General features: G+C 40.9%; 1 protein-coding gene across 2 annotated transcripts in view; it reads right to left on the bottom strand.

Annotated features, from left to right (window-relative positions):
- Positions 1 to 27,466, bottom strand: part of LOC308092413 (pleckstrin homology domain-containing family A member 5-like) — a 150,709-nt gene that overhangs the window by 52,551 nt on the left and 70,692 nt on the right. For both annotated transcript variants that reach the window (XM_080438287.1, XM_080438288.1), the window contains one exon: positions 10,069 to 10,152. In XM_080438287.1, coding sequence (XP_080294413.1) covers positions 10,069 to 10,152 — 84 coding nt within the window. The remainder of the gene's footprint in view (positions 1 to 10,068; positions 10,153 to 27,466) is intronic.

Raw genomic sequence — 27,466 nt, 5'->3', positions numbered from 1 at the left:
TCTGTCTGTCTGTCTGCCTGCCACAGACAGTGTTCCCTGGATGAGACACATGGCTCCATTCAGCCCACGCCTCATTTCTGCTCTGAGCTGCTGTGTGTGTGTGTGTGTGTGTGTGTGTGTGTGTGTGTGTGTGTGTGTGTGTGTGTGTGTGTGTGTGTGTGTGTGTGTGTGTGTGTGTGGCTCTGTAGAGCACCCTGATTGGCTGTTTAGCTTGTTTGGTCATACAGGCTCCGTAGAGTGGACCTCTCGTCTGCTACTGCTGGTGCAGAAGCAAGCCTAAATAATCCAGAGACACTTGCCTGTCCCAATCAATCAACTCCAAAGCAAAGCAGTAGGCTACGATAGCGCAAAAATGCTCTGTGTTAATGTTTCGGTCGAGCTGTGAGTGTTGCAAGATTCTGTGACTGTGAGAGAAACAAGCGACGAGGTCTATGAAAACAAGCCCAAAAGAAGCGACCAGTTTCACCACTTGAGCCCTATTGCATCAGCTATTTTCAAAAAAGAATCTTGAAAGCAAGCCCAAATAAGCAACTACACAAACGCCTAACGTCGCTTATAATAAGCAGACCTGGCAACACTGGCAAAATCTTGCTGGCCAGTTCTGCCAGCTCTAAGGCATTAGCACAACAATGTGTGCATCGGCCGACTGATTGTGCTGAACTAAATGGCAAATTAGAAGGACAATGTTGGTCAACAGAAGCAGGGTGTTCTCAATTTTCGGAACAGTTTTTTTTTATCAGGACCACTTCAACACCCCTGGCTTCTACTGTTGGGGACAACAAGGAGATAAAGTGATCTATAAGCTTAATTTGTTTCATGAGCAGCAGCAGTGTTTGAGCGTGTGTGTGTGGGTGTGGGTGTGGGTGTGTGCAGGACTGGCTGTGTGTGTCACTCGCATGTAGATGTGACATTTATGAGCATCACGCTATGTCACAACTGCTGACTGATTTGATGAACCAAATATAGTTGTGGATGTGTTCAGCTTGAAGTAGAGCTGGTTCCGGGCGTGTGTGTGTGTGTGTGTGTGTGTGTGTGTGTGTGTGTGTGTGTGTGTGTGTGTGTGTGTGTGTGTGTGTGTGTGGACACACAGCGTGATCACTCTGACTGGAGAGGATTAAAGTTAGGACTGTGTCACACTGAGACACAAAGAGACAATACACACACACACACACAGACTAACAAAGTCACTGCATCAGCAGACACACACAAAAGAGCCGCCGGATGTACAGAACACTGCTGTGTGTGTGTGTGTGTGTGTGTGTGTGTGTGTGTGTGTGTGTGTGTGTGTGTGTGTGTGTGTGTGTGTGTGTGTGTGTGTGTGTGTACGCGTACGTGTGCGTACGCGTGTGTGTGCATATTACTATACTTGCGAGGGCCAAATGTCCCAACAAGTTAAGTAAAATTCTAACTTTGATACGGTATCTTATAAAATATCGACATGCAAAACACACACACACACACACACACACATTTAGAGGTCAGGTTTAGGGGTTAGGATTAGACATTTAGAGGTCAGGTTTAGGGGTTACAAGTTCATAACGCGCCATGACACAAGCTTACAACATTGGCTGTTTTCAGTATCAAGCTTGGGGTGAAAAATGACAAAAGAATTCCAAATAACATTCTTAAAATTGTTGTACAAAAACGGCGTGCATAGAAAACAGATGGATCATGGAGGCAATGAGGGGACGGGGGTGAACGGGGGCTTAGAGCAGCATTTTAAAATGACCACACAGCATTTCTGATTCCAACCTCTCTCTCTCTGTGTGTGTGTGTGTGTGTGTGTGTGTGTGTGTGTGTGTGTGTGTGTGTGTGTGTGTGTGTGTGTGTGTGTGTGTGTGTGTGTGTGTGTGTGTGTGTGTGTGTGTGTGTGTGTGTGTGTGTGTATTTTGAATGAAACCAGATCATTTCAGGACGTGAACCTATTTTCACCCACAAAAGACACACACACACACAAAGAACACAACACAGTTGTTCAGTGCAGCACTAGGGCTGTCAAAACATATTCCACAATCTCAATCTTTTTTGTTCCTGAACAAAGCAAATACTATACAGATATTCAACTAAAAATGATAAATACAAAATATATATTTTAAAAAATAGCGCCAGTGGTGGAAAAAGTACTCAAATGTTTTACTTAAGTAAAAATATCAAAACTGCAATGTAGAAATACTCTGTTACAAGTAAAAGTCTGGAATTCAAAATTTAATTGAGTAAAAGTACAAAATTATTGGTATCAAAATATACTAAAAGTACTAAAATGTTTGAAAATAGTGCCGATTGTTCCATGTGCCGATCTACTTGTAGATCGGCACTTGCGGGTCCATTTGGTTCAATTTGTACACACTCAAGAGTTATGGTGGTCCTTGAAATTTAAAAAGTTTGAGAACCACTTGTATTGTAATTGTATATCAGACGTGAAGTCCACATACCAGCTCTGACAGTGTGATAAAACCCGGTTCCGGAAACGGTTCTAAATGCGATGGAACCGATGCCATGTGACACAGCAATGGAAACACTGTGTGGAATTTCACATAGATGGTAAAAAATACAAAAGAAAACAGGGCTTATTTTAGCCAGTTGAACGAGAGCAATGCCAAGTGTCTCGACCAATCACATACATCTAAGAGCTTCCATCTTATCCAGAGTCAGGTCGCGGGGGCAACAGTTCCAGATTTTGAGAAATCTTGAAAATGTGTGCAAATCTTTAAAAAAAACTTTTTTTTTAAAGGCGAACATTTTGAACTCAAATCTTTGCTTCTGGGGGTCCCTGGCACAACATATTTTCAGGTCCGCGGCCAAATACATCAATGTGGGGGTCCTTGACATGAAATCGTTTGAGAACCACTGATATAGCAAGTTTAAAAATAAAACAAATAGCAGATCTACAAGCTTGTAGCGCGGCACTCGGTGCCGGGCTATGAGCTTGTAGATCTGCTATTTTTTAATAGCCAAAGAAATCAAAAAATGACACAGATGCGTTCCCGGTCTTAATGGGTTAAACTTCTTCACCTGGGGCAAAGCCTCATTCCTATACTTGGAGTGCTCAATCCATGGGTTTCCTGCTGAAGAACCATGGTCTCTTCCAGTTGAGGTTAACCCCAGGTTAAGTGATGTTTGTCTTTGGCGTTTTTCCGGGTCAATTGCGACACAGAGTTTAGACAACGATAATTATGCACTTTGCAGGATGTTGGAATGTTGGGGAATGTAAGAACGCGATGAGACATCAGGCCGAACAGCATTCAAACCACACACACACGCACACACAGTGTATCTGCTAGTCAGTAGGGCTGTCACAATTATGACATTGTACTTGACAATTAATTGTCATACAAATAAGTGTGACTAATACTTTTATTGTGTGGCTTTTAGGGCTTTGTAAACAAGAATTTCACAGGGCAGATATGATTTAAAAAAAAGCTTAAATACACAAAGACATGACTGAATCAAAATAATGTATAATGGCCAAAATATGCCATATTTTATATTTTATACAAAAAAATCTGTTACAACATAGTGGAATCAGCCAAACTACAAGCTCACAACGTGTCGCGATGCGAAACGTTGTGAGCTTGTAGATAAGCTGATTCCACTATTTTAGATTTTTTTTCAAAAATGTGTTGTAAGAAGTGTCAAGTGTATTCCCCGCCATTATAATCAGCCTATTGTGTTTGGGGGTGTTCAGTGCTGTGTGTTCGTATTGGCTCTCAGGCACAGCAGGTTCTGATGTCCTGTTCAGTCCGCCTGTTTAGAGAGTTGTCTTCCGGTTTCCAAATAGTAGAGTCGTACAGTTACTGCTCCGTCTGTGCTAGAGACCACGGACCGACAGCCACAAAGTCTATATTACAGTAACAGAGAGTTATTGAGAGAGCATACCTGTGTGTTGTTATTGTGCCAACCTGATGAGTGTGCTGTAATACTCTGCCGTTCTTGCCAAGTTAAGTAAAGTACTGGATATCCTTGTTGTGGCATTATTCCACCCACTCGCCTCCAACACCACACAAAGTGTACCAAAGTAATAGTAATACTTGTGATAGGCGATTATGTGTGCCTAGTACAATGTTAGTTAGGTAGTTATAGTGCAACAACACAAAGTTAGGAGTTTGACACACAACACAGTAGCTTCCTCCAACAGTGTTTTACCTGCTAAACATCACAACACAACGTTAACACAATGTTAACACAACATAACACCATAGCATCCTTTAACAGTGTTTTACCTGCTAAACATCACAACACAACGTTAACACAATGTTAACACGACACAACACAATAGCATCCTCTAACAGTGATTTACCTGCTAAACACCGGCTCAATCAATGTTCCATAATTCAGGCTAGGAAATAAAGGAAAACGCACTGAGTTCACCTGCTATGAAATATGAGATATGAATACAACTAACTCACTCAGTTCACCTGCTATGGAATATGAATGAAAGTGACTTGACTCCAGCAACCAGCCGGTTCCAACATGAAGAGAGCAGTGTTGCCAGATTTTGCAAAACAAACAAGTGGCAAGGTCTATGAAAACAAGCCCAAAATAAGTGACTAGGCTAAGTTTTGCCACTTTCCATCAGCTATTTGGAGAATAGCAGATCTACAAGCTCACAATGCTTGTAGATCTGCTATTTTCAAAAAAGAATATTGGGAAAAAAGACAAATATTTTGATTAATTTTGAAACATTTTAACAACACACATCTTGCATGGGGGTCCCTGGCACAAAATATTTTCAGATGGGGTTCTGCGGACAAATACATTAATCTGTGGGTCCTTGACGATAGAAAAAAACAACATTTGGAAGCAAGACAAGCCCAAAAAAACACAACCCACAACTACCAATATTTACACGCCCAAAGTCTGTTTATAATAAACAGACCTGGCAACACTGGTTGAGAGTTGTAGAGGCTACATTTATGCAGTGATGTAAAGTAACTAAGTACATTTACTCAAGTACTGTACTTAAGTACAATGTTGAGGCACTTTTACTTTAATGGAGTATTTCCAATTGTCTATACTTTAACTTCTACTCCACTACATCTCAGAGGCAAATATTGTACTTTTACTCCACTACAATTATTTGAAAACTTTAGTTACTAGTTACTTTGCAGATATAAATTATTACATTATAAAACATACATTAACCACTTCAGCCCCATTTTATTCCTAGACTATTTGAAAATAGCCGATCTACAAGCTCACAACACGTCGCATCGCGACACGTTGTGATCTTGTAGATCTGCTATTTTCAAACATTTTAGTACTTTTACTTTTGGTACTTTAAGTACCAATACTTTTGTACTTTTACTCAAGTACATTTTTAATTCTGGACGTTTTACTTGAAACAGAGTACATTGCAGTATTGATACTTTTACTTAAGTAAAATAATTTAATACTTTTTTCCACCACTGCATTTATGAATCACTGACTGTTGATCCTCTTGCAGCACAGCGCATGATGACTTTACATTTATTAAAACTAACTGTTATACCATCTTTCTTTGGAACCAGCCAGGTGGGGAATGCGTACGTGCGTACGTGCGTGTGTGCATGCGCGTGTGTGTGTGTGTGTGCGTGCGTGCGTGCGTGTGTGCGGAATGTATCAGCAGGGTGCAGAGTTACAGCTGTGTTCTCATCACTGTCTTCTGAAAATCCTTCTGTACAACAGCTAGAGTAAACAAGTACAGTGGTCTCATATAGCAATAGATAAAGTACAGTGGTCTCATACAGCTATAGATACAGTAAAGTGGTCTCCTTTTTACAATAGGCGGAAATTACATATTTGTACTGCATGCAAAAAACTGCATGGTTCTTGCCTAAAACTGCATGAGATTGGCATAAATGTGACATGTCTGTACAGGGGAGGCTTGTAGGTATCCATGTAACCCATTTCCATTCACATATATTAAGGTGACAGCTCAAGGGACCATTTGGAAAATGGTGATGGCCGTTTTTTCCTTGCCAAAATGTTGTCTTAACTTTGAATCATTAGGGATTTAGCCCCCTTCCCGACAAGGTAGCATGACAAGGTTGGTCTCATTGGAAACCTGAGGTAGTCTGGAATCAAATGGTATCTCTATCTTTGGGCTGCGTCTAAATTTGAACGCTCCACAGTGTCCGAAAGACAGTCTCGCCGGCGTTCCAGCCAGCCATCCCGCAGGTCTCATAGGGGTAATAAAACATTGAAAAAAACACACTTTGGACCACTGTTTTTCTTGGGATCATCAAAATCCCTATATTAGAGGTCCTATGGATGCCAAAAATCAAAACTAGAAAAAAGAAAAGAGAAACGGTCGCACGTGGACCCCTCCTAGGGCCTCTACTACTGGCATAATCCTAAAATACACCCTTCAAGGATTAAGAAAAAAAAAAACGAAACAGAGTCAAGATGTGCTTGAATCTTAATAATAACATTTTTTATAAATTCCTTGGGTCCTAATTGTATGGAAACATGTGTTCATTTGTCCCTGTAGGTTGTTTATTTGAATAGCTATGCTGTTTTGTCTTTTTTTGCATTTTCGAATTTGGGTAGGAGTTGTGTAAGGGTTAAAAATGAACCCCATGGGACATTTTTTCAGCCTGTTACCTGGCAGAATCTTAAAATAAACCCTTCAAGGATTAAGAAAAAACAGTTGTCAAGGAAAAATCCATCTAAGAATTTAGTAAAAAAGAGAAGTAATAGATGTGATACGACCATTTTCAGCTGTTTTTGTGCAGTTTTTGCCCCGAAACAGAGTCAAGATGTGCTTGAATCTTAATAACATTTTTTATGAATTCCTTGGGTCCTAATTGTATGGAAACATGTGTTCATTTGTCCCTGTAGGTTGATTATTTGAATAGCTATACTGTTTTGTCTTTTTTTACATTTTCGAATTTTGGTAGGAGTTGTGTAAGAAAGGGTTAAAAATGTACCCCATGGGACATTTTTTCAGCCTGTTACCTGGGAGAATCTTAAAATACACCCTTCAAGGATTACGAAAAAAACAGGTGGCGACAAAAAGTCCACCCTATGCGCGTGGACCCCCCTTTCCATCTAAACTATTATTACAACGGACGTTTTAGACGTCCAGTGGCACTGAATGAGTTAAATGGCTCTATATTGTGACAGTAATCAGTGCTAAGGATAAGGATAATTCCTTTTAACAGGTCGTTCATGAAAGTCCTTGCGGTCTTGTTTCCAATGAGAACCTGTGAGCAATTGGGGTTAAGAGTCTTGCTCAGGGACAAATTTCATATCATCGGCACATATGCTGGGATAGCCTGGAATCGAACCTGGGGCAACCAGGGCCAGCTGGTTCCCTAGGCGGGCTCACTAACCACTCAGCTATGGCCGCCCCTAAACGTGCTATAGAGTGTTTGTTCAGTAACAGTGTTAAATGGCTCTATATTGTGATAGTAATCATTGCTATAGAGTGTTTGTTCAGTAACAGTGTTAAATAGCTCTATATTGTGATAGTAATCATTACTATAGAGTGTTCAGTAACAGGGGTCTCCCTGTCTCTTTAAGTAACCAGAAAATGCATTTCAGGTCGGGATACCAATTTTATCCAATCAGTATAAAGGTGATGAAGCAAAACACGAAAATGCAGACAAAATTGGAATTGGAACACTATCAGATTAAAGCTGATAAATGAATGATCTCTACTGATTGGATGAAATCGGTACCTTGACCTGAAAATGCATGTTGTGTTTACTAAAGACCTGGAGAGACAGGGAAACTCATATTACTGAACAAACACTCTATAGCAATAATTATTATCTTAATATAGAGCTATTTAACACTGTTACAGAACCAACACTCTATGGCAATGTTTACTATTGGAACGGGGACACATGGGATCGAGTGGTTAGGAAGTTATTGGACCGGGGGCTTTCCACGATTTCTGGTTTGAAGCAACACACACCAACTTCGCACAACACACACACACACACAACACAACGAACAGAACTACACACATTAATTGACAGCAGTTGTGAGGAGAAGCGTTGACTGAAACCAATCAACAACAAGCAGAAATGTGTTGCAACAGGAATTGTGGAGAGAAGTTGTGCAACAGTCAACAGAGATGAAGAGTTGAACCTCGTGTTTCAGCAAGTTGAACCCGACATCATTTTAAAATGCAGTTACAATGAAATATAATAAGACCAAGTTCAACAGTGAAATGGGTCCAAACACGAAGATAAAATGAGAGAGAACACAGCTGTGTGTGTGTGTGTGTGTGTGTGTGTGTGTGTGTGTGTGTGTGTGTGTGTGTGTGTGTGTGTGTGTGTGTGTGTGTGTGTGTGTGGGTGTGGGTGTGTGTGTGTGTGTGTGTGTGTTGAACTTGAATGGAGTTTAAGACTTCCTAAAGGCCTGGAAATTGTAAAACATAATTTACAGGGGTGTCATAAAAATGTATACAAAAAAATAAATAAAAACTTTCTAATCAAAATGAAAAACAGTATTGAATCGAATCTCACTTGAACCCTAATGTCTCTAATTCTGAGGCAAACATTCTGCCCAAACCGTCAATCTACAGTAGAGGATCACATTTAGTGGTCCTTTTGGGTGCAGAGCTCAAACCCACCCTCTTCTTAAGGGAAGCATCCGTGTCATTTTAGATTGTAGCTGTATATAGCAACATACGTTCTTCAGAAAACTCTTAGGATTTAGAAGGCGTTGTAGATCTGCTATACTTTAAAACTCGTGAACTTTGTGCAACTCTTTGAATATGTTTTTTTTTTTTTTTAAGCGAACATGTTTAACTCCGTTACACCTTCTGGGGGTCCCTGGAACAAAATATTTTGAGATGGGGGTCCATGGCAGAATACATATCATTTTGGGTGGTCCTTGACATGAAAAAGATTGGGAACCACCGATATTATAGCAACATAAGTTCAAAGATTTGAGATGTAAAAAAATCGCTTTAAAAAACATATATATTCAAAGATTTGCACAAATTTTCACGATAAAAATACAAAATAAATAGCAGATCTAAAAGCTCATGTAGCTTGTAGATCTGCTATTTTTGAATATCCAAAGAAATCTGAAAACGACACGGATGTGTTCCGGGTTCTTAATGGGTTAAATCCTCTTTTAAAGACCATGAACTTTGGTACCGAGTAAAACGGGAGTGACGGCCTGTCAACAGCACACATCACTGTGACTCTTATGACAGACCGGCATTCTTCAAGGCCGCCTTGCAACCGAGACCAAGACAGTGGACCCTTTTTACAAACATACACAAGACAGCCTGTTTAGAGAAGCTGTGTACATAAGGACGTCGTCTCGTCAGGTGTCAGATATGTGGATAAGCGTGGACAAACGGAAGCATGATGTCACTGTAAAGGGACACACCGCAGACAGACAGACAGACAGACAGACAGACATAAAGACAGACAGGGCTGTCACAAAGACTCACGATTATGAAATTGTACTTGGCGATTAGTAGAGCTGGGGTGGTATGGGTGTTTTATTTTCCGAGGTAATTAATCACCGCTTACCGCCGGTACGACGGTATTTACCACATCCCATGTGGCGAGTAAAAGTACTCATTATGCAGAATGTCCCATTTCAAGTTTTCAAATGTATAAAAATCTTTTGAAAATAGTAGATCTACAAGCTCACAATGGGTCGCATCGAAATGCATTGTGAGCTTGTATTTGCTATTTTCAAATGGCCAAAATGTGGGGGGATATAATCATTTTTCTTTTTTTCGCGGTAATGAGCCCGACGCCGCGCTTTGCGATTACCGCACCCAGCCCTAGTGATTAGTTCTCGCTCAAATAATTGCGATTAAGGATTTAATTGAGTTTTCTGTCGCGTCACGATGTGACACGTTTAGAGCTTGTAGATCTGCATTTCCACTGTTTTTGAAAACATTTTGAAAATATATGAACATTTTTCAACATGACGATTTTGACGAGCATGCACAAAAAAAATGGTGACTATCTCAAATAATTGTGATTAGGCAATTATGTAATAACTTTGACAGACAGACAGACAGACAGACAGACAGGCAGACAGACAGAGTGGCACAGCATTACGACTCTGCTCAAAAATGTCCCACGAATAAAAAGACAGCCGACTTACTGTTCACTGAGGACAAAGATGCAGTTGTCCTGCGACGGAAACCCCGAGACAGGATGGTTACAGCTCACCTTGCGCTCATTGTGACTGCAGAGAAGATAGAGAGAAACCGAGTTATACACTGCAGAGAATATAGAGAAACAGAGTTATACACTGCAGAGAATATAGAGAAACAGAGTTATACACTGCAGAGGAATTCTCTGCAGTGTATAACTCTGTTTTTCTATACTCCCTGAGAGAATGTAGAGAAACAGAGTTATACACTGCATAGATTATAAAGAAACAGAGTTATACACTGCAGAGAATATAGAGAAACAGCATGCTGTTAGTGCAATGGAGATCCATCTGGCTTACAATGGACGAACAGGCTCGTGTACAGACACGAAAACACAGGTTTTTATCACTATACTTGTGAGGACATCAGCATTTTAAGACTTTATTTTTTTAAATAAAGAAAGTGTATGGCATCTGAACCATAAGGCGAAAAATTGTCGCGCTGTAACGCGTCGTGGGCTTGCAGATCGGCGTTTTTTGCACGACACGAGCAAGCAATTAGGCATAAATCAGGCATAATGTAAAACAAATGTATCTCTAAAAAAAATCTACCATACAACAACCATTTCTCTTGTTAAGACCAGAAAATGGTCCTCAGAATCACGTTCAATGATTCGTATATACCTGTGTACTATATGTTTGGTCCTCACAACTATAGTAACACACGTACGCACACGCACACACACACAAACACACAGTTGCAGTTAAGAATGTAGTTCGGTCAAACACACTTGCCTCGATAAACCATTGATTGTAATGCTGTTGCATTGTATTTGGCAGTGTGACTCTACACTCCTGTGATGCTGCAGATGTAGTATCTGCACAAGCATCGCACAATACCCCCCCCCCCCCCCACACACACACACACCCACCCACCCCACCTGAGAGCCGACACCGGCGAGACAGCTACTATGGTGCTAAAAATAGCCTATGGCTTGATTGTCTTTTTCAACAAACACGTTGAGCATGTACAATGCTTAAATCATTTGAGGAATCATAAACATAACTACCACACTGCCTTTAAATACCTAGGGCACCTTTGTGAGTGAGGATGGCAGCTCCACAAAAGAAATAAAAAACACTAATTGGCAAGGCAACATTCAGCCATGACAAGACTTGCACACAGAGTATGGAGAAGCAAACACCATCAGCTTACCGGTGAAGGTCAGACTTTACAAGTCACTTGTACTCTCCACCCTAGTACTAAATATGGCTGTGAGAGCAGGACACTCACAGCGGACACTGAGCGCAGGACACAGGCCTTCGAAAACAAGTGCAGAAGGACGCTATGTCATATAAACTAAGAAAACCCCGGACAAATGATTACGTTAAGACAGCTAGTTACCAACCATGCTGGAGAACAGGAGCCTCTACTCTCAACAGTAAAACCAGTGGTTTACTCAAGTACTGTACTTAAGTAAAATGTTGAGGTACTTTTACTTTGCTGGAGTATTTCCAATTGTCTATACTTTTACTTCCACTCCACTACATCTCATAAGCAAATATTGTACTTTTACTCCACTACAATTATTTGAAAACTTTAGTAACTAGTTCTTTACATATATAAATGATTACATTATAAAACATACATTAACCACTTTAGCCCTATTTCATACCTAGGCTATTTGAAAATAGCCGATCTACAAGCTCACAACGCATCGTGTTATCTATGGAACCGAGTCAAACTAAATGTAATGCCTCAACTCCTACAATTCCAAGTGCTTGTCTCCAGTTCAAATATGATTAATTTGGGAGGTCACGACCTGAAAGAACCGCTGGTCTAGAGCAGTGGTTCTCAAAGTGGGGTCCTTGAGGGGGTTCCAGGGGGTCCCCCGGCAAAATAAGTTAACACGGCATCACAATCTGTTTAACCACTTTAATATATCCTATATGGGCTGTTTGAAAATAGCAGACCTTGCACATCTGCTATTCACATGATCATTTGGCCGTTCTTGACATGAACAAGTTTGAGAAGCACTGATTTAGAGGAGTAATGGCAACTCCATAGACACACACAAAAATGTAAAACCAAAATATACCTATTTAATCGATTAAGACCGGGAACGCATGTGTCATTTTTAGATTTCTTTGGCTATTCAAAAATAGCAGAAATACAAGCTCATAGCGCTATGAACTTGTAGATCTGTTTATATTTTATTTTAAATTGTGTTTTTTTTTTGCAAATCTTTGAATATATATATTTTCAAGCAAACATTTGTAACTCAAATATTTATAAAATAGCAGATCTATTCCGAGAGTACAAATGGAACCAAAAGGATCCCATTTGTACACTCTCATAGTTATGGTGGTACTTGAAATTAAAAAGTGTGTGTGAACTACCGGTATTGTAATTGTATCGCAGACGTGAAGTCCACATACCAGCTCTGACAGTGTGATAAAACCTGGTTCCGGAAACACTTCCAAATAAGATGGAACCCATTCCGAAATGTTGGATCCGGTTCCCCCGGTTCCTCTGGATCCCCACCCTAAATCCCTCGCCTTGGGCCGTTCAAACAGGCCCAGAGCCACCAGAACCGTACGTCAAACCGTATGCCACCCAGTCCTGCTGTCCCACACACACACACATGCATGCGGAACAGACAGACAGCCTGCCACCCAGCCAGCCAGCGGTGCCAATTACAGCCACCCACACTAACATGATTACAACCCCATGATACAGAGAGACATACAGACAGACAGACAGAGAGAGACACACAGAGAGACAGCGAGAGACAGACAGACAGACAGACAGACAGACAGAGAGAGAGAGAGAGAGAGAGTGACCACACACTGCAGAGTCAGAGAGTTGGGATCTGATCTAGGAACAGTGGTAGAAGAAGCAATACTTAACCACAACAATGTAGAGATACTCCAAGTACTGTACAAGGCCTGTGTGGTACTGGTAGCAGCTGGAGAGGTGCCAGGACCTCCTGGGCACCACTGAGGTGCCCTTGAGCAACGGTAGCACAGTGGGGAGGGAGACGGCACCTTCCCACACGAGCTCCACTTTGTTTCATGGTGATTTTTTTTTTTTAGCCTCACTTTATTAGACACACCTAACCGTGTGTGTCTATCACTTCTGGACATCAAAGGAGATTGCTCACTGTTTCATGGAAAGTAGCCTATTTTCACCAAATATAGGTGTTAGGGTTCATGTAGTTAACACAGCAAATGTATATTGGTGTTTGGCAAAGAGGCTAAAGGGTGTAAGTCTAAAGTCTAAAGTGGTTAAATAACATAATAATTTGTAGTTGTAGTTGTTTTGAAGTTGTAGTGGAGTTGTGTTGGCAGTGTATTCATCGACACAGAATGAGATCTAGAGACTGAACAACTTTGACAGAAGATTTAAAGGAAAATAAAACGATAGATAACGCTCAAAGCTTCCACTGCGTTCGGTTCGGCTCTCCACACTGTGACAGACATCAGAGAGCAGAGCAGAGCGGAGCAGAAACCCAAAAATAACAGGCCGTTTAAAACAGGGTGCTGGCTGGGTTCAAACAGCCTGTTATTGGAAAGAGCAAATAGGAACGCTGAAAACACCGGCTTGAGTTTCAGTTTAGCCTGGCCAGCAGCCTGCCCTACTCTGTAATTACTGCAGAGAGACGCACACATACACACACACACACACACACAGTTGGCACTGCAGTAGACGTGTGGTCTTAGGGGCAGACTAACGGCACCAATTCTATTTGTTATCCCCTCACACACACACACACACCACGACACAAATGTGCACTTAGGCTGTAGCCTCCACAGATGTGCGCGTAGGCTAGCCTCCATTGCACCAATGATGTGCATTTAAGCTAGCCTACATGCACATCGGTTGAATGCATGTAGGCCAGCTTTCATTGATGTGCACGTAGGCCTAGGTGCACATCAGTGTTTTGTAATGGTGACGTGCACGTAGGCTAGCCCACATGCACATCAGTGCATGTGGGCTAGCTTCCATTGATGTGCACGTGGGCAGTGGTGGAAAAAGTACTCAAATGTTTTAGTAAAAGTATTAATACTGCTGTGTAGAAATACTCTGTTAAAAGTAAGGTATTAAAAATTTACTTGAGTAAAAGTACAAAAGTATTGGTATCAAAATGTGCTTAAAATACCAAAAGTAAAAGTACCCATTGTGCAGAATGTCCAATTTCACAAGTTCAAAATGTATAAAAATCATTTGAAAGTAGCAGATCTACAAGCTCACAATGCGTCGCATCGCGACACATTGTGAGCTTGTAGATCGGCTATTTTCAAATGGTCGAAATATATATAGGGCTGAAGTGGTTAATGTATGTTTTGTGATAATAATCAAACATTAAGTACAATATTTGCGTCTGAGATGTAGTGGAGTAGAAGTTAAAGTATTGAAAATTGGAAATACTCCAGTAAAGAAACAAATCCTCAAAAGTGTACTTAAGTACAGTACTTGAGTAAATGTACTTAGTTACTTTACACCACTGATGGATGGATGTCGGGTGGACCCCTCATATGTCCAAAACAGTTACTTTTCAGGATTCAAATTCAAAAGTATCAAAAGTAGCAGATCTACAAGCTCAAAACATTGATGATCAAGTAGGGCGTTCATTTACGGGGAAAAAACACACATCAAGTTAGAATATGGAGCTAAGAGGTTTAAAATGACAGCAAACGATATGAGTTAGCTGTCATTTTAATCACCTCTATACTTGATGATGAGGTTCCCCCCCAGAGCTCTGTAATTAAAAGGGCTTTATCAGGATAATTCTACAAAGCCTGGTATTTAATAGATCAGTGTTAATGCGCTGTACTGCAACACACACACACACACACACACACACACACACACACACACACACACACACACACACACACACACACACACACACACACACACACACACACACACACACACACACACACACACACACACACCTCTGAAGGGCACTCCATTACAGTAGAGCCAGGAGATTCGTTTTAACCCATCTCTGTCGTTTTAGATTTCTTTGGCTATTCAAAAATAGCAGATCTACAAGCTCATAGCGCGGCACGCTCTGCTGTTGGGCAGAAACCAGCTAACTCCAAAATGTTAATTTTTCAGGAAATGAAAAAAAAAAACGATACAAAAAGTGGAGTTAGGAGGTTTTGTTCATCATTGATAAGAACAGCTGAATGGACCTCCAAGGGGGTGGAGCCTGGAGTCAGCAAAACCAGCTAACTCCACCCCCCTTTGGTGGAGTTAGCTGGTTTAGCAGAAAGTTTGAGGATCCAATGGAGTTAGCTGGTTTTGTCAGAAGCACTTTTTAATACTTTTCGTTGGTTCAATATTTTTGTAATCAACACATAGACGTAAAGGGTGTTCAATAGCCCTGGTTTATGGGAAAAAATGCAAAAGCGGAAAAATGGAGTTAGCTGGTTTCTGCCCGGCAGCAACAATATCCTATATTTAATTAATAATATTTAAAAAACATTTTGACACAAATGTTGTATGGTCATGATTCACCAGGAGCCTGAGTCGCTTGGTTCCAGGCGTAAAATAATTTATATAAATATTTTCAGAAAATGAATGGGTCTTTCTATCTGTAGGACCACAAAATGTCCAGCACTGCTATGCCCTGTTAGTTCTGGTAACCCCCACCAAGGACCCCTGGGGGTCCCAGGACCACACTTTGAGAAACCACTGCTGTAAATGAAACCCATCAATGCGACACAAAACAGATCTGTGGATGAAAACATGGATGCAAGTCAACATAGCAACAGATCTGTAAAAGACTTGGACAGAAAAGCTCTCAGAAGCAGCATTCTTTGAGTCTCTCTGGTTGATGTCTATAAAAAAAAGAAACTAACAGCCCTCCTGATGTTCACTAACTTCTTACAGATGTGGATTGACACGCGTGCTTGTAGATCAGTGTCTTTTTTTGTTTCGTTTTTTACGGGACACTTGCATGAAACATCAAAGAGTGGAATCTCAAACCAGTCAAACTGGATGAAGTGGTTTCAGAGGCTGCTCAACATTCCTACTGGGGAGACAGACACCACAGCACACTCCCTGGATGTACTCATTAGGCCGGTCACAATTATGGCCTAATCGCAATTACTTGAGATAATATGTTGCATAATCGCCATCAGTGGTGGAAAAAAATACTCAAATTGTTTTACTTAAGTAAAAGTATCAATACTGCAATGTAGAAATAGTCTGTTCCAAGTAAAAGACCAGAATTCAGAATTTACTTAAAAAGGTACAAAAGTATTGGTATAAAAACGTAAATAAAGTACAAAAAGTAGAAAGTACTCATTATGCAGAATGTCCCATTTCACAAGTTTTCAAATGTATAAAATGGATACAAATCTTTTGAAAATAGCAGATCTTCAAGCTCACAATGTGTCCTATCGCGACATTTTCAAGTGGACGAAATGTATGTAGTGGTTAATGTATGTTTGGTAATAATAATCAAAATCTACAAAGTAACTAGTAACTAAAGTTTTCAAATAATTGTAGTGGTGTAAAAGTATAATATTTTGTATGGAGTAAAAGTAGGAAATACTCCAGTAAAGTAAAAAATACCTCAACATTTTACTTAAGTACAGTACTTGAGTAAATGTACTTAGTTACTTTACACCACTGATCGCCATAATCGTTTACACGTTGAAAAATGTTGATAACTTTTCAAACAAAGCAGCAAAAAAGGGCAATGGCACCGCCATGGCGAATGGCCAAGAGTAAGCTGAACATAACCTCCAGAAATGGCTATGAACTGGTGTTGTGCCCGTGAGAAACGCCCACGGGCACAACACCACCAGAGGGAGCTCCAATGATCTCACCCCCACCCCCCCCCCCCCCCGAAGATTTGGCCCAAACATGGGGATGAATTCATTCCACTATAACTATGCCACCAAAATGTGGAATGCCCAACCACCAGCCCTCAAAGTATGACCCCCTACCCTCCTTCAAACCCACCATAAAAGAGCACCTCGCTGCAATTTACAACTGGACCTAGACAAGTCTTCTAGCTTGCCAAAATAGTTTTTTTTGTAAATATACTTTTAGTGCCAATAGTATTGATGATTTCTTGCATAGTGTTGTATGTCTATATACTGTATGTCTTGATGAATTAAATAAATGGCCCACGATGAAAACAAACCCTCAGGGCTTTTTGTGCAATCCTTATAGCATTATTGTAGAACAGCAAACTGTTATTAACCCATTAAGACCTGGAACTGTGTCATTTTTTGATTTGAGCTAAAAAGCATTATTTTACACTTAGGCTATTCAAAAATAGCAGATATACAAGCTCATAGCGCGGCACCGAGTGCCGCGCTACGAGCTTGTAGATCTGCTATTTTTGAAAAATCGTGAAAATGTGTGCAAATCTTTGAATATATATATTTTTAAAGCGAACATTTTTAACTCAAATCGTTGCTTCTGGGGGTCCCTGGAACAAAATATTTTGATGGGGGTCTGCGGCCGAATACATATAATTTTGGGGGTCCTTGACATGAAAAAGATTGAGCACCACTGATATAGAAACATACATTTTTCAGAAAATTGTTGGGATTTAGGAGACATGTAGAATCGGCTTCAGGTCTCAATGGGTTAAAGTATTAAATCAATCCATCAATCAATCAAAAACCTCCATACAGGTTATAGCAACAATCAATGAGGTTTTATTTCAAATTCAAAAATGGCAAAAAATAAAAGATCCACAAGCTCAAAGCGTATCGTTTCGAGCTTGTAGATATTCTTCTTTTGATGCGTTTGTGTGACGCTGTAGTATGATCAAGTAGGACGTTAATTTACGAAAATAAAGTTTCTGAAAAGAGGTTTCTGCCTGACAGGAACGATATGCATATCTAATCGATAGCAGCAATATCACAGTCCAAAAACCTTCGTACAATTACTAGAAACAGAACAAATACAACAGTGGGAGCTAGCCTGGGACCAGACGAATCTGTGAGTGCAAAAATAATTGCACTCTGCGATTTGGATCTGGCACCGCTCCATAAGGATAAGGATAATTCCTTTTAACAGGTCGTTCATGAAAGTCCTTGCGGTCTTGTTTCCAATGAGAACCTGTGAGCAATTGGGGTTAAGAGTCTTGCTCAGGGACAAATTTCATATCATCGGCACATATGCTGGGATAGCCTGGAATCGAACCTGGGGCAACCAGGGCCTCTGGTTCCCTAGGCGGGCTCACTAACCACTCAGCTATGGCCGCCCCATAGAGAATCCATTTCCTGCTCCAGAAGACGTGGGTGACCAATCAGGGCCCAGTATTCGAATATGGGAGACTGTAATTGGTAGTTGGTTGTAGGTCTAACCAATTGCGTCGAGGGCCATTGTTTTGATCCCGCCCCTTGGGGGAAAAAACGTCCTCATGGAAGCACCAGACTCATATCCACGCAGTGATATAGTCTGGCTACGCCAGGCTAAGTGGGAGCAATCCTCTTTGTCCCACTCTCTTCTCTTCTGGTGCAGTCAAGTCACGCCAATGACTATAACAAATAACGGGGAACTTGATGGAGGCTTATTGCTATGGATACTAATATTTCATAACTCCCCCTTCTCTCTCTCTCATTTCCATACATCACTGCTAACCATGGAACAGGAAAGCTCTGACCTCGAAATGAACACGAAAGAGGAAGCTCTGGTGCCAGCCAGCCAGCTGCAAGATAGCAGTTATTCAGTTATTCAGAGCAGTCGGAACTCCCACACAACATCAGGTGGGAACTGCCAGCCCTGACCAAAATAAATCAGTGAGAGCAATGACAAAAACAAAAACAGCGGGTCCACTAAGAAATAAAAACAGATTAACCCATTCACACCGGGAACGAATCTGTGTCATTTTAGATTTCTTTGGGCTATTAAAACATTTTAGTTGTAGATCTAGTAGTTGTCTTTTTGAAAAAAGAAGTTGTGAAAATGTGCAAATCTTTGAATTTATATATACATTTGGAACTCAAATCTTTGCTTCTGGGGGGTCCCTGGAACTAAATACTTTCAAACGGGGGTCCGCGGCCAAATACATATAATGTTGGGGGTGCTTGACATGAAAAGGTTTAAGGTTTGAGAACCATTGATATATATATATAGCAACATACGTTTAAAAAAATAAAAACTGTTAAGGTTTAGAAGACATTTGTAGAATCCCTTTCAAGCTTGTAGATCTGCTATTCAAAAATAGCAGATCTACAAGCTCATAGCGCGGCACAGAGTGCCGCGCTATGAGCTAGTATATCTGCTATTTTTGAATAGCCAAAGAAATCTAAAAATGTTCCCTGTCCTAATGGTTTAAACTAGAAAAGTGTGCTCCTCGGAGCGCAGATCTCCAGCAGGCCTGTTTGCCATGGTGTGCAGCGGGACGAGCTACGGTTCAGGAGTTCGACCAAAACATGAAGGGGCCTGTTATAGTGCCAATTACGAATACCGTATTTGGGGTGGAGCTTCATCTTTGGCCTACTTGCGTGTGTGTGCGAAGTGTCACGCCGATTAGCCCAGCGCAGTCCGAGATAAGCTTCTCACACAGAGACGGGGCAAACATATTCGCCTGTTCTGATAACCCAACATAATATAGCTAAAAAAAAGCAAAAAAAAAGCCTAAATTGTCCCGTCAGCGCGCATTGAAAATGACATAAAATGAATATTACACATGAATTAAAGGACTGTGTATTAACGGCCACCGTGCTACTGTCCTCCTGCCTTCTCCCAGATTACACTGCTGCTTAGTCGGCAGTTTTTCATTTACCGTCCACGTCGGACGGTAAATGAAACCTTGTATGGCCAAAACGGTTACTTGTCGGGAAATGTCAAAGAAACAACATGTGTTCCAATGGATCCAAAGTATTTATTTAGTTACAAGCTCTTGTCAATACTTTCCATTGGTTTGATATCTATTGAACACACACACACACACACTTTCACTTCAACCCATTAAAACCGGGAACACACTTTAACCATTATTTTATACTTTGGCTACTTCTTTTTATTTGTTGGGGGGAAATGTTACATTTTAACTCAAATCTTTGCTTCTGGGGATTCAACAAATGTCTTCTAAATCCTAACAGTTAAAAAAATATATGTATCAGTGGTTCTCAAACTTTTTCATTGTCAAGGAGACAAGGAGCCCCAAAGTGATATGTATTTAGCCACGGACCCCCATCTCAAAATATTTTGTTCCAGCACACATTTTCACGGTTTTCTTCCTCAAACGTAGCAGATCTACAAGCTCATGAGCTTGTAGATCTGTCTATTTTTTTAATAGCCAGAGAAATCTAAAATGACACAGTATGCGTTCCCGGATTGAATGGGTTAAAACAAATAAAAAAGGTGATGTGACACGGTGTGAGCTTGTAGATCGGCAAGTGTTACTACTATTGTGTGACAGCATAGTATGGCGTCTCCGTCTGGTGGAAACTTCATACGTCCAAAACTGTTACTTTGCAGGATTCAAATTCAAACACATCGAAGGTAGCAGATCTACATATGCTCCAATTTCGAGCTTGCAGATCTGCTACTTTTGTATGACATGATCAAGTAGGGCATTAATGTACGAAAGAAAACCACAAATGGACAAATATGAGGTTTCTGCCCGACAGCAACGATGACAAGGTAGGGCATGCTCACACACACACACACACACACACACACACACACACACACACACACACACACACACACACACACACACACACACACACACACACACACACACACACACACACACACACACACACACACACACACACACACACACACACACACACACACACACACACACACACAAAATGGAGATACTAGGTTTCTGAAATTGCATTTTTTATTGGAAAATAAATTCCTATAAAAGCTCCGCTCCCCAGAAAGCTGACGCACGTTTTATCGTCCCTCCACAGAATGTGGGAAGATACTATAGATTTTAATTTGTAACGCTCCATGTATAATAAAGGTGATTAAAAAGTGGGCTGTGCATTTTCCAAACATGGACTAATAGAGTGCATGTATGGCACTGTGGGTCCCAGTTGTGTTGCCGTAGCTGACTCAGCAGTTCTCTTTCTATTTCTGCTGATCAGAGGGTTTGCTAGAAACACACTGAAGACCAGAGTAGTGATGGGCCGATACCACATTTCTTCAAGTCGATACGATACCGATATTTTTGGGGCCAATTTTCCGATACCGATACCGATACCGGAACCGGAAACAGAAACAAACCGGAAACGGGACCGGAAATGGCCATAAACCGGAAACGGAAGTACCATAAACGGAACCGGAAATGGCCGTAAACCGGACACGGAAGTACCAAAACGGAACCGGAAGTACATTGAAAAGTATAGATATATTTTTTTTAGTATCGATACCAAACGATATTCAGACAATCGATCGATATATCGATACAAGTATCGATATGCCCATCACTAGACCAGAGGTGGAAAGTAACTAGTAAGTTAGTATATTTACTCCTACTGTACTTAACCCATTTAGACCTGAGGCCGATTCTAAAAAACGCCTTCTAAATCCTGACCTATTTTTTCTGAAAAACTTCAAATATGTATTCAAAGATTACAACACATGTATGTTGCTATATACTGTACAGAGCAACAAGACCCCCAAAAGGGGTTCCCGTCCTGAAAGGTATAGTTACAAGTAGGGGTTCCCGCCCAAAATGGGTTAAAGCAAACCTTTTCATGTCAAGGCCCCCGAAAATGATATATACGAGGATGGATAGGACAGACAGACAGACAGACAGACAGACAGACATGAGGGGTACATTGGGAGAAGGATGCTGAAGATGGAGCTGTCAGGTAAGAGGAGAAGAGGAAGTCAAAAGAGTTGTTAAGTTAAAAGTCACAGAATCACGTTGGCGAGGATCGTCCCGCTGAGCGTTTGGCATCAACGCACATTAAAAAGGTCTTTATGAGTAGCCCTGACCGACGACCACAAGTCAGAACTTATACGAGGCAGGGCTACTCATAAAGATGTTTTAATGTGACTTGTGGTCAGTGGGCTACTTTTTCCTTCTTTTTTTTTTCAAGGACCACCGTAACTCAGAGTGTACACATGGAACCAAATGGACCCGAATGGGTCCATTTGGTTCCATGTGTACACTCTCGGGAGTTCCAAGTATGATAGAAACTGGTTCCAAGTATGATTGAATGTATGTTAACCCTTTAAGACCGGGAACACATCTGTCTGTGTGTCATTTTAAGATTTATTTGGCTATTCAAAAAAATTGCAGATAGCTCATAGAGCAGCACCGAGTGCCGCGCTATGAGCTTGTAGATCTGATATTTTTGGAAAAATCTTGAACATTTTTGCAAATCTCTGAATATGTATATTTTTTTAAGCGAACATTTGTAACTCAAATCTTTGCTTCTGTGGGGGTCCCCGGAACTAAATATTTTGAGATGGGGGTCCGCGGCCAAATACATATAATTTGGGGGTCCTTCACATGAAAACGTTTGAGAACCACAGATTGTAGCAACGTTTTTAAAAAAAAAACTGTTGGGATTTAGAAGACATTAATTGTAGAATCCCCCAGAGGCAAAGATTTGAGTTAAATGTTGCGTTCCCAGTCTTAATGGGTTAATGAAAGACCAAAAAAAAGTTATTCAGTGCTTGTGTGGCGTTTTTATCTGCTTGCTAAAAGATTAAATATTTTCAACTGGGGCATTTGGAAGAGTTTGTTTTAGGCGAGCCTGAACGCCTCTAATGTTCAGACCCAAAACCTTAAAAACTTAGAGAATTCTGCTGTGCTTTCATTTGCTGTTCCACAGCTCCTGTGTGCAGCGCTGGGTAGCCTTAGTATAAATAACTAGACACATTTAGACTATGACAAACACAGTGTACACACACATGCACACGTACACGTACACACACACACACACACACACGTACACACCCGTGGTGGTGTCAGAGTTTCCTTCCAGGCTGGCTGCTTGTCCCGGCAACGCTGGTCAAACCGAAACCCACAAACCACACACACGCGCGTGCGCGCGCGCACACACACCAGACCGGGACAACTCAAACGAAATATTAAACCCAGTCTACCAATTTATGTACCCTGTGTTTAGCGTGCGTGTGTGTGTGTGTGTGTGTGTGTGTGTGTGTGTGTGTGTGTGTGTGTGTGTGTGTGTGTGTGTGTGTGTGTGTGTGTGTGTGTGTGTGTGTGTGGTTTCCCCCCAAAAGAAAAAAACTCAACACTGACAGAAACTGAGCATTGAATCAAAGGAGCGGGGTCATAGCTTAAGTGGGTAGAGAAACAAAAAGGTCCCGGGTTCGATTCTCAGCCCCGGCAATGTGCCGAGGATTCCCTGAGCAGGACGCAAAAATAGAATATACAGTGATAGAACTATACACTAATACTTAGGGACTGGTCTTAGACGGGCACGGTAGCATATCGTAACTAGCAGCATTTTTGTGTGCAGTGACAGTCAATCCTGATCAAAAACAGCAATGTTCACCCAAATGTGCAAGTGAGCCTCTGCTCACCGTGCGGCCTCGCTAACAACTCACCTACGACACGTCAAACTGAGGCCTTCAACTACTCAGCTACGACACGTCAAACTGAGGCCTTCAACTACTCAGCTACGACACGTCAAACTGAGGCCTTCAACTACTCACCTACGGCACGTCAAACTGAGGCCTTCAACTACCCACCTACGGCACGTCAAACTGAGGCCTCTAACTACTCAGCTACGACACGTCAAACTGAGGATTCCTTCCTTGTAATCACAAAGTGATTGGCAAATGACACTGATCCCTTACATCGTCACTTCAGACTCGTGCCATTCTGGATGCAGATACAGATCTTTGAAATGGCAGAAAGTGTGTTTTGTTAGGAGTTTCGTCCCTTCAGCCATTGCTGCAATAAACAGACTGCCTCGCTGATATGATGGTTTCTGTGTACTGTACACTGGGGACTACATGTATTGTCTTGGTGTTATGTTGTTTTGTGCTATATGGTTGTATGTTTTTTTTCTGTTGGAACAGACTGTGAAGATGGATAGAGCAGTGGTTCTCAAACTTTTTCATGTCAAGGACCCCCAAATTGACACTTAATTGCCCGCGGACCCCCATTTGAAAAGATATGCCTCAGGGACCCCCATAAGAGAAGATTTTTATGGCTCTGGCAGTGATTCTCAACCATTTTAATTTCAAGGACCCCCAGTTTGACATGCATTAGGCTACGGACCCCCATGTAATGACATTTCTATCTCTGGGACCCCAATTTATATTGTAAAATCAATGTTAATTTAACTCTGAGAGTGTCCAAATGGAACCAAATGGACCTGTTAGGGTCCATTTGGTTCCATGTGTACACTCTCAGAGTTCCATGTTCCATGTGTCATGTGTACACTCTGGAACTCTCTCAAGGACTCCTGGGGGTCCCCGGACCCTACTTTGAGAACCAAGGGAATAGAGCACCCAAGTCTGACATCACTGCCGATAGAGGGCGCTATCCCCCTTGGTCAAAGCGTTATTTTTTGTATTAGATTTCCCATAGGGGAAATCTTAGAGAGCATCATATAAGAACAATAGCTTCTATTTCAGCATGCTAACTTTCCAGGAATAGAAAGCCTGTAGTTTCTATTAGCTTGGATTCCCCATCGATGATGTCACTGGTAGGCAGTTTCACAGGCCGAGCAGACAAGAATGGCTCCATCTTATAATGAGCATTAGTGAGGACCAATTATATGAAGATAAGGTTGAAAATGGATGAAGTGCAGTACTTGAGTAAATGTACTTAGTTACTTTGCACCACTGTTTGGCAGGAAGACTAAAGGCAGTCTAAGGTCATGTTGACATGTTCAGTGAGGTGAAAATAGATCGTTAAGACTATTGGACAGAAGCCTTGGCCACTCACTGGGCTCTAGAATGTAATGCACGCACACGCGCGCACACACACACACACACACACACACACACACACACACACACACACACACACACACACACACACACACACACACACACACACACACACACACACACGTTTATATTACTATACTAATCGTTTATATTACTATACTAATGTTGAGGATCTCAACATTTAACGACTTAAACCTCAGCATCTATATTCTAAGGCAGTGTTTATCAACCTTTTTTGTGCCAAGGCACACCTGGCACAGCCAAAAGATCCCAGGGCACACCTAGATATACGGTATATATATATATATATAATTATATATATATATATACGGTATATATATATACACACACACTAGGGGTGTTTTTTCATTTCATGAAACGATACGATACGATATTGGGCACACAACTTCGATACGATTTCGATACGATACGCATTTTTTTATTATGAAAATATATGGGGGAGAAAAAAAGCAAATGCAAACAAATATTTCTGTTTTTGCATTATTCAGAAATGCAAACTTGTAGCTTTTCAGCTTCCACTAGCCGTTTTGAATCCAAACAGGGCAATAGTGTGACACCTGACCCGAAAAAAAAACAGCATGTTGTCACCCTTTTTACCTCGGGCTGTTTCTATGCCTGATTATTATTATTGTAAAAAAAAAAAAAAATCAAAGAAAATCACAATTATATTTTTTCAAACCTTCTTCAAACGGCGCGGCACACCTCAGCAGTAGCCCCAGCCCAAAATTGGGACGTTTGCCAGGGTTCATAAACACTGTTCTAAGGGATGTTTAGCAGAAAATACCAGACCTACACACTCACAATGTGTCGTGTTGGGATGCATTGTGAGCTTGTAGATCTGCTATTATCAGAGAAAATATCTAATGTAGATTGAAAAGGCACTACTATAGAGCCCTGGGGTACTCCGGTGAACCAAGGGTTAAGTGGTGAAGGACAGCAAGTTCTATGAATGCCAGTTTTTGCCCCCATTTTTTAACCCGATCCCTAAAGTCGAAAATAGCTGTGTCTTTTCAAGATTTCTCTGGCTATTCAAAAATAGCAGATATACAAGCTCATAGCGCGGCATCGCTATGAGTTTGTAGATCTGCTATTTTTGAAAAATCGTGAACATTCATGAAAATCTTTGAATATATATATTTTTTTTTAAAGCGAACATTTTTAACTCAAATCTTTGCTTCTGTGGGGTCCCTGGAACAACATATTTTGAGTTGGGGGTCCACGGCCAAATACATATCATTTCGGGGACCCTTGACAAGAAATAAGTTTCAGAACCACTAAAAAAAAAACTGTTTAGAAGACATTTGTAGAATCCCCACAGCAAAGATTTGAGTTAAAAATGTTCACTTTAAAATATATATTCAAAGACTTGCAAAAATGTTCATGATTTTTTGAAAGAAATAGCAGATCTACAAGCTCATAGCGCGACACTCGGTGCCGCGCTATGAGCTTGTAGATCTGCTATTTTTGAATAGCCAAGGAAATCTTAAAGTGACATACATGCGTTCCCGGTCTGAATGGGTTAAACATACGTCTAACTCCTAAACCTAACCTCTAACAGTCTAATGTTTGCTAACCGCAACATTTTCACAATTGTAAACATAACTAAAAAAACGTGTTTTTTTATATACCAAAAAACAACCATTTCTCTTGTGAGGACCAGGAAAATGTTCCTCATAATGTCTGTTTCCCAAATTCTACTATACTTGGGGTGATTTAGTCCTCACAAGTATAGTAATAAAAAAAGTATGTGTGCGTGCACCACACAGACAGACAGACATACAGATAGAGACACACACACACACACACACACACACACACACACACACACACACACACACACACACACACACACACACACACACACACACACACACACACACACACACACACACACACACACACACACACACACACACACACACACACACAGTAACGCTGCAATTAGTGTTAAATTGACTGTGAATAACAGACCCAAGGTTTTTTTTATAGATCAGCTCCAATCCTCCAACCACCAAGGACAAAAACACAGCTCTGGGATGGAAAAAGTACTGTAAAAATAACTACACCACAATGGAGAAATACTCCACACAGCACACACACACACACTACACAAGTAAAAGTCCTGTGTTCAAAATATTACTTCACTAAAAGTACAAACGTATTGGCATCAAAATATGTCTAAATCGTTCAAAATCTGCAAATCTATAGACCCTACGAGATTGACAAGCTCACGCACAGCGCAATAAGTGAAGTATTGAAAAGTGGTCTTACTCGAGTAAAGTAAGAGTTTCGTCAAAGTTGTACTTGAGTACAGTACTTTAAAAAAAGAACTTGCTATGCTGTTAATATAAGTTCTGGAAACAATTCTGGACAAAGAAATAACTGCAGTTGAGGATAATAATAGTAATTTCCACTTCCTCCATAATTAGCCAATAACTAGGAAACAGGAACTGGGAATAGATTGTAATTTTTTGTTTCTATTTTGTTTTGATGCGAGTG

Source organism: Gymnoscopelus braueri (genome assembly GCF_963280865.1).
Source record: "Gymnoscopelus braueri genome assembly, chromosome: 9".
Classification (NCBI taxonomy): Eukaryota; Metazoa; Chordata; class Actinopteri; order Myctophiformes; family Myctophidae; genus Gymnoscopelus; species Gymnoscopelus braueri.
The sequence above is the reverse complement of the archived record's forward strand: the minus strand, read 5'-3'. Positions and strand labels throughout refer to the sequence as shown.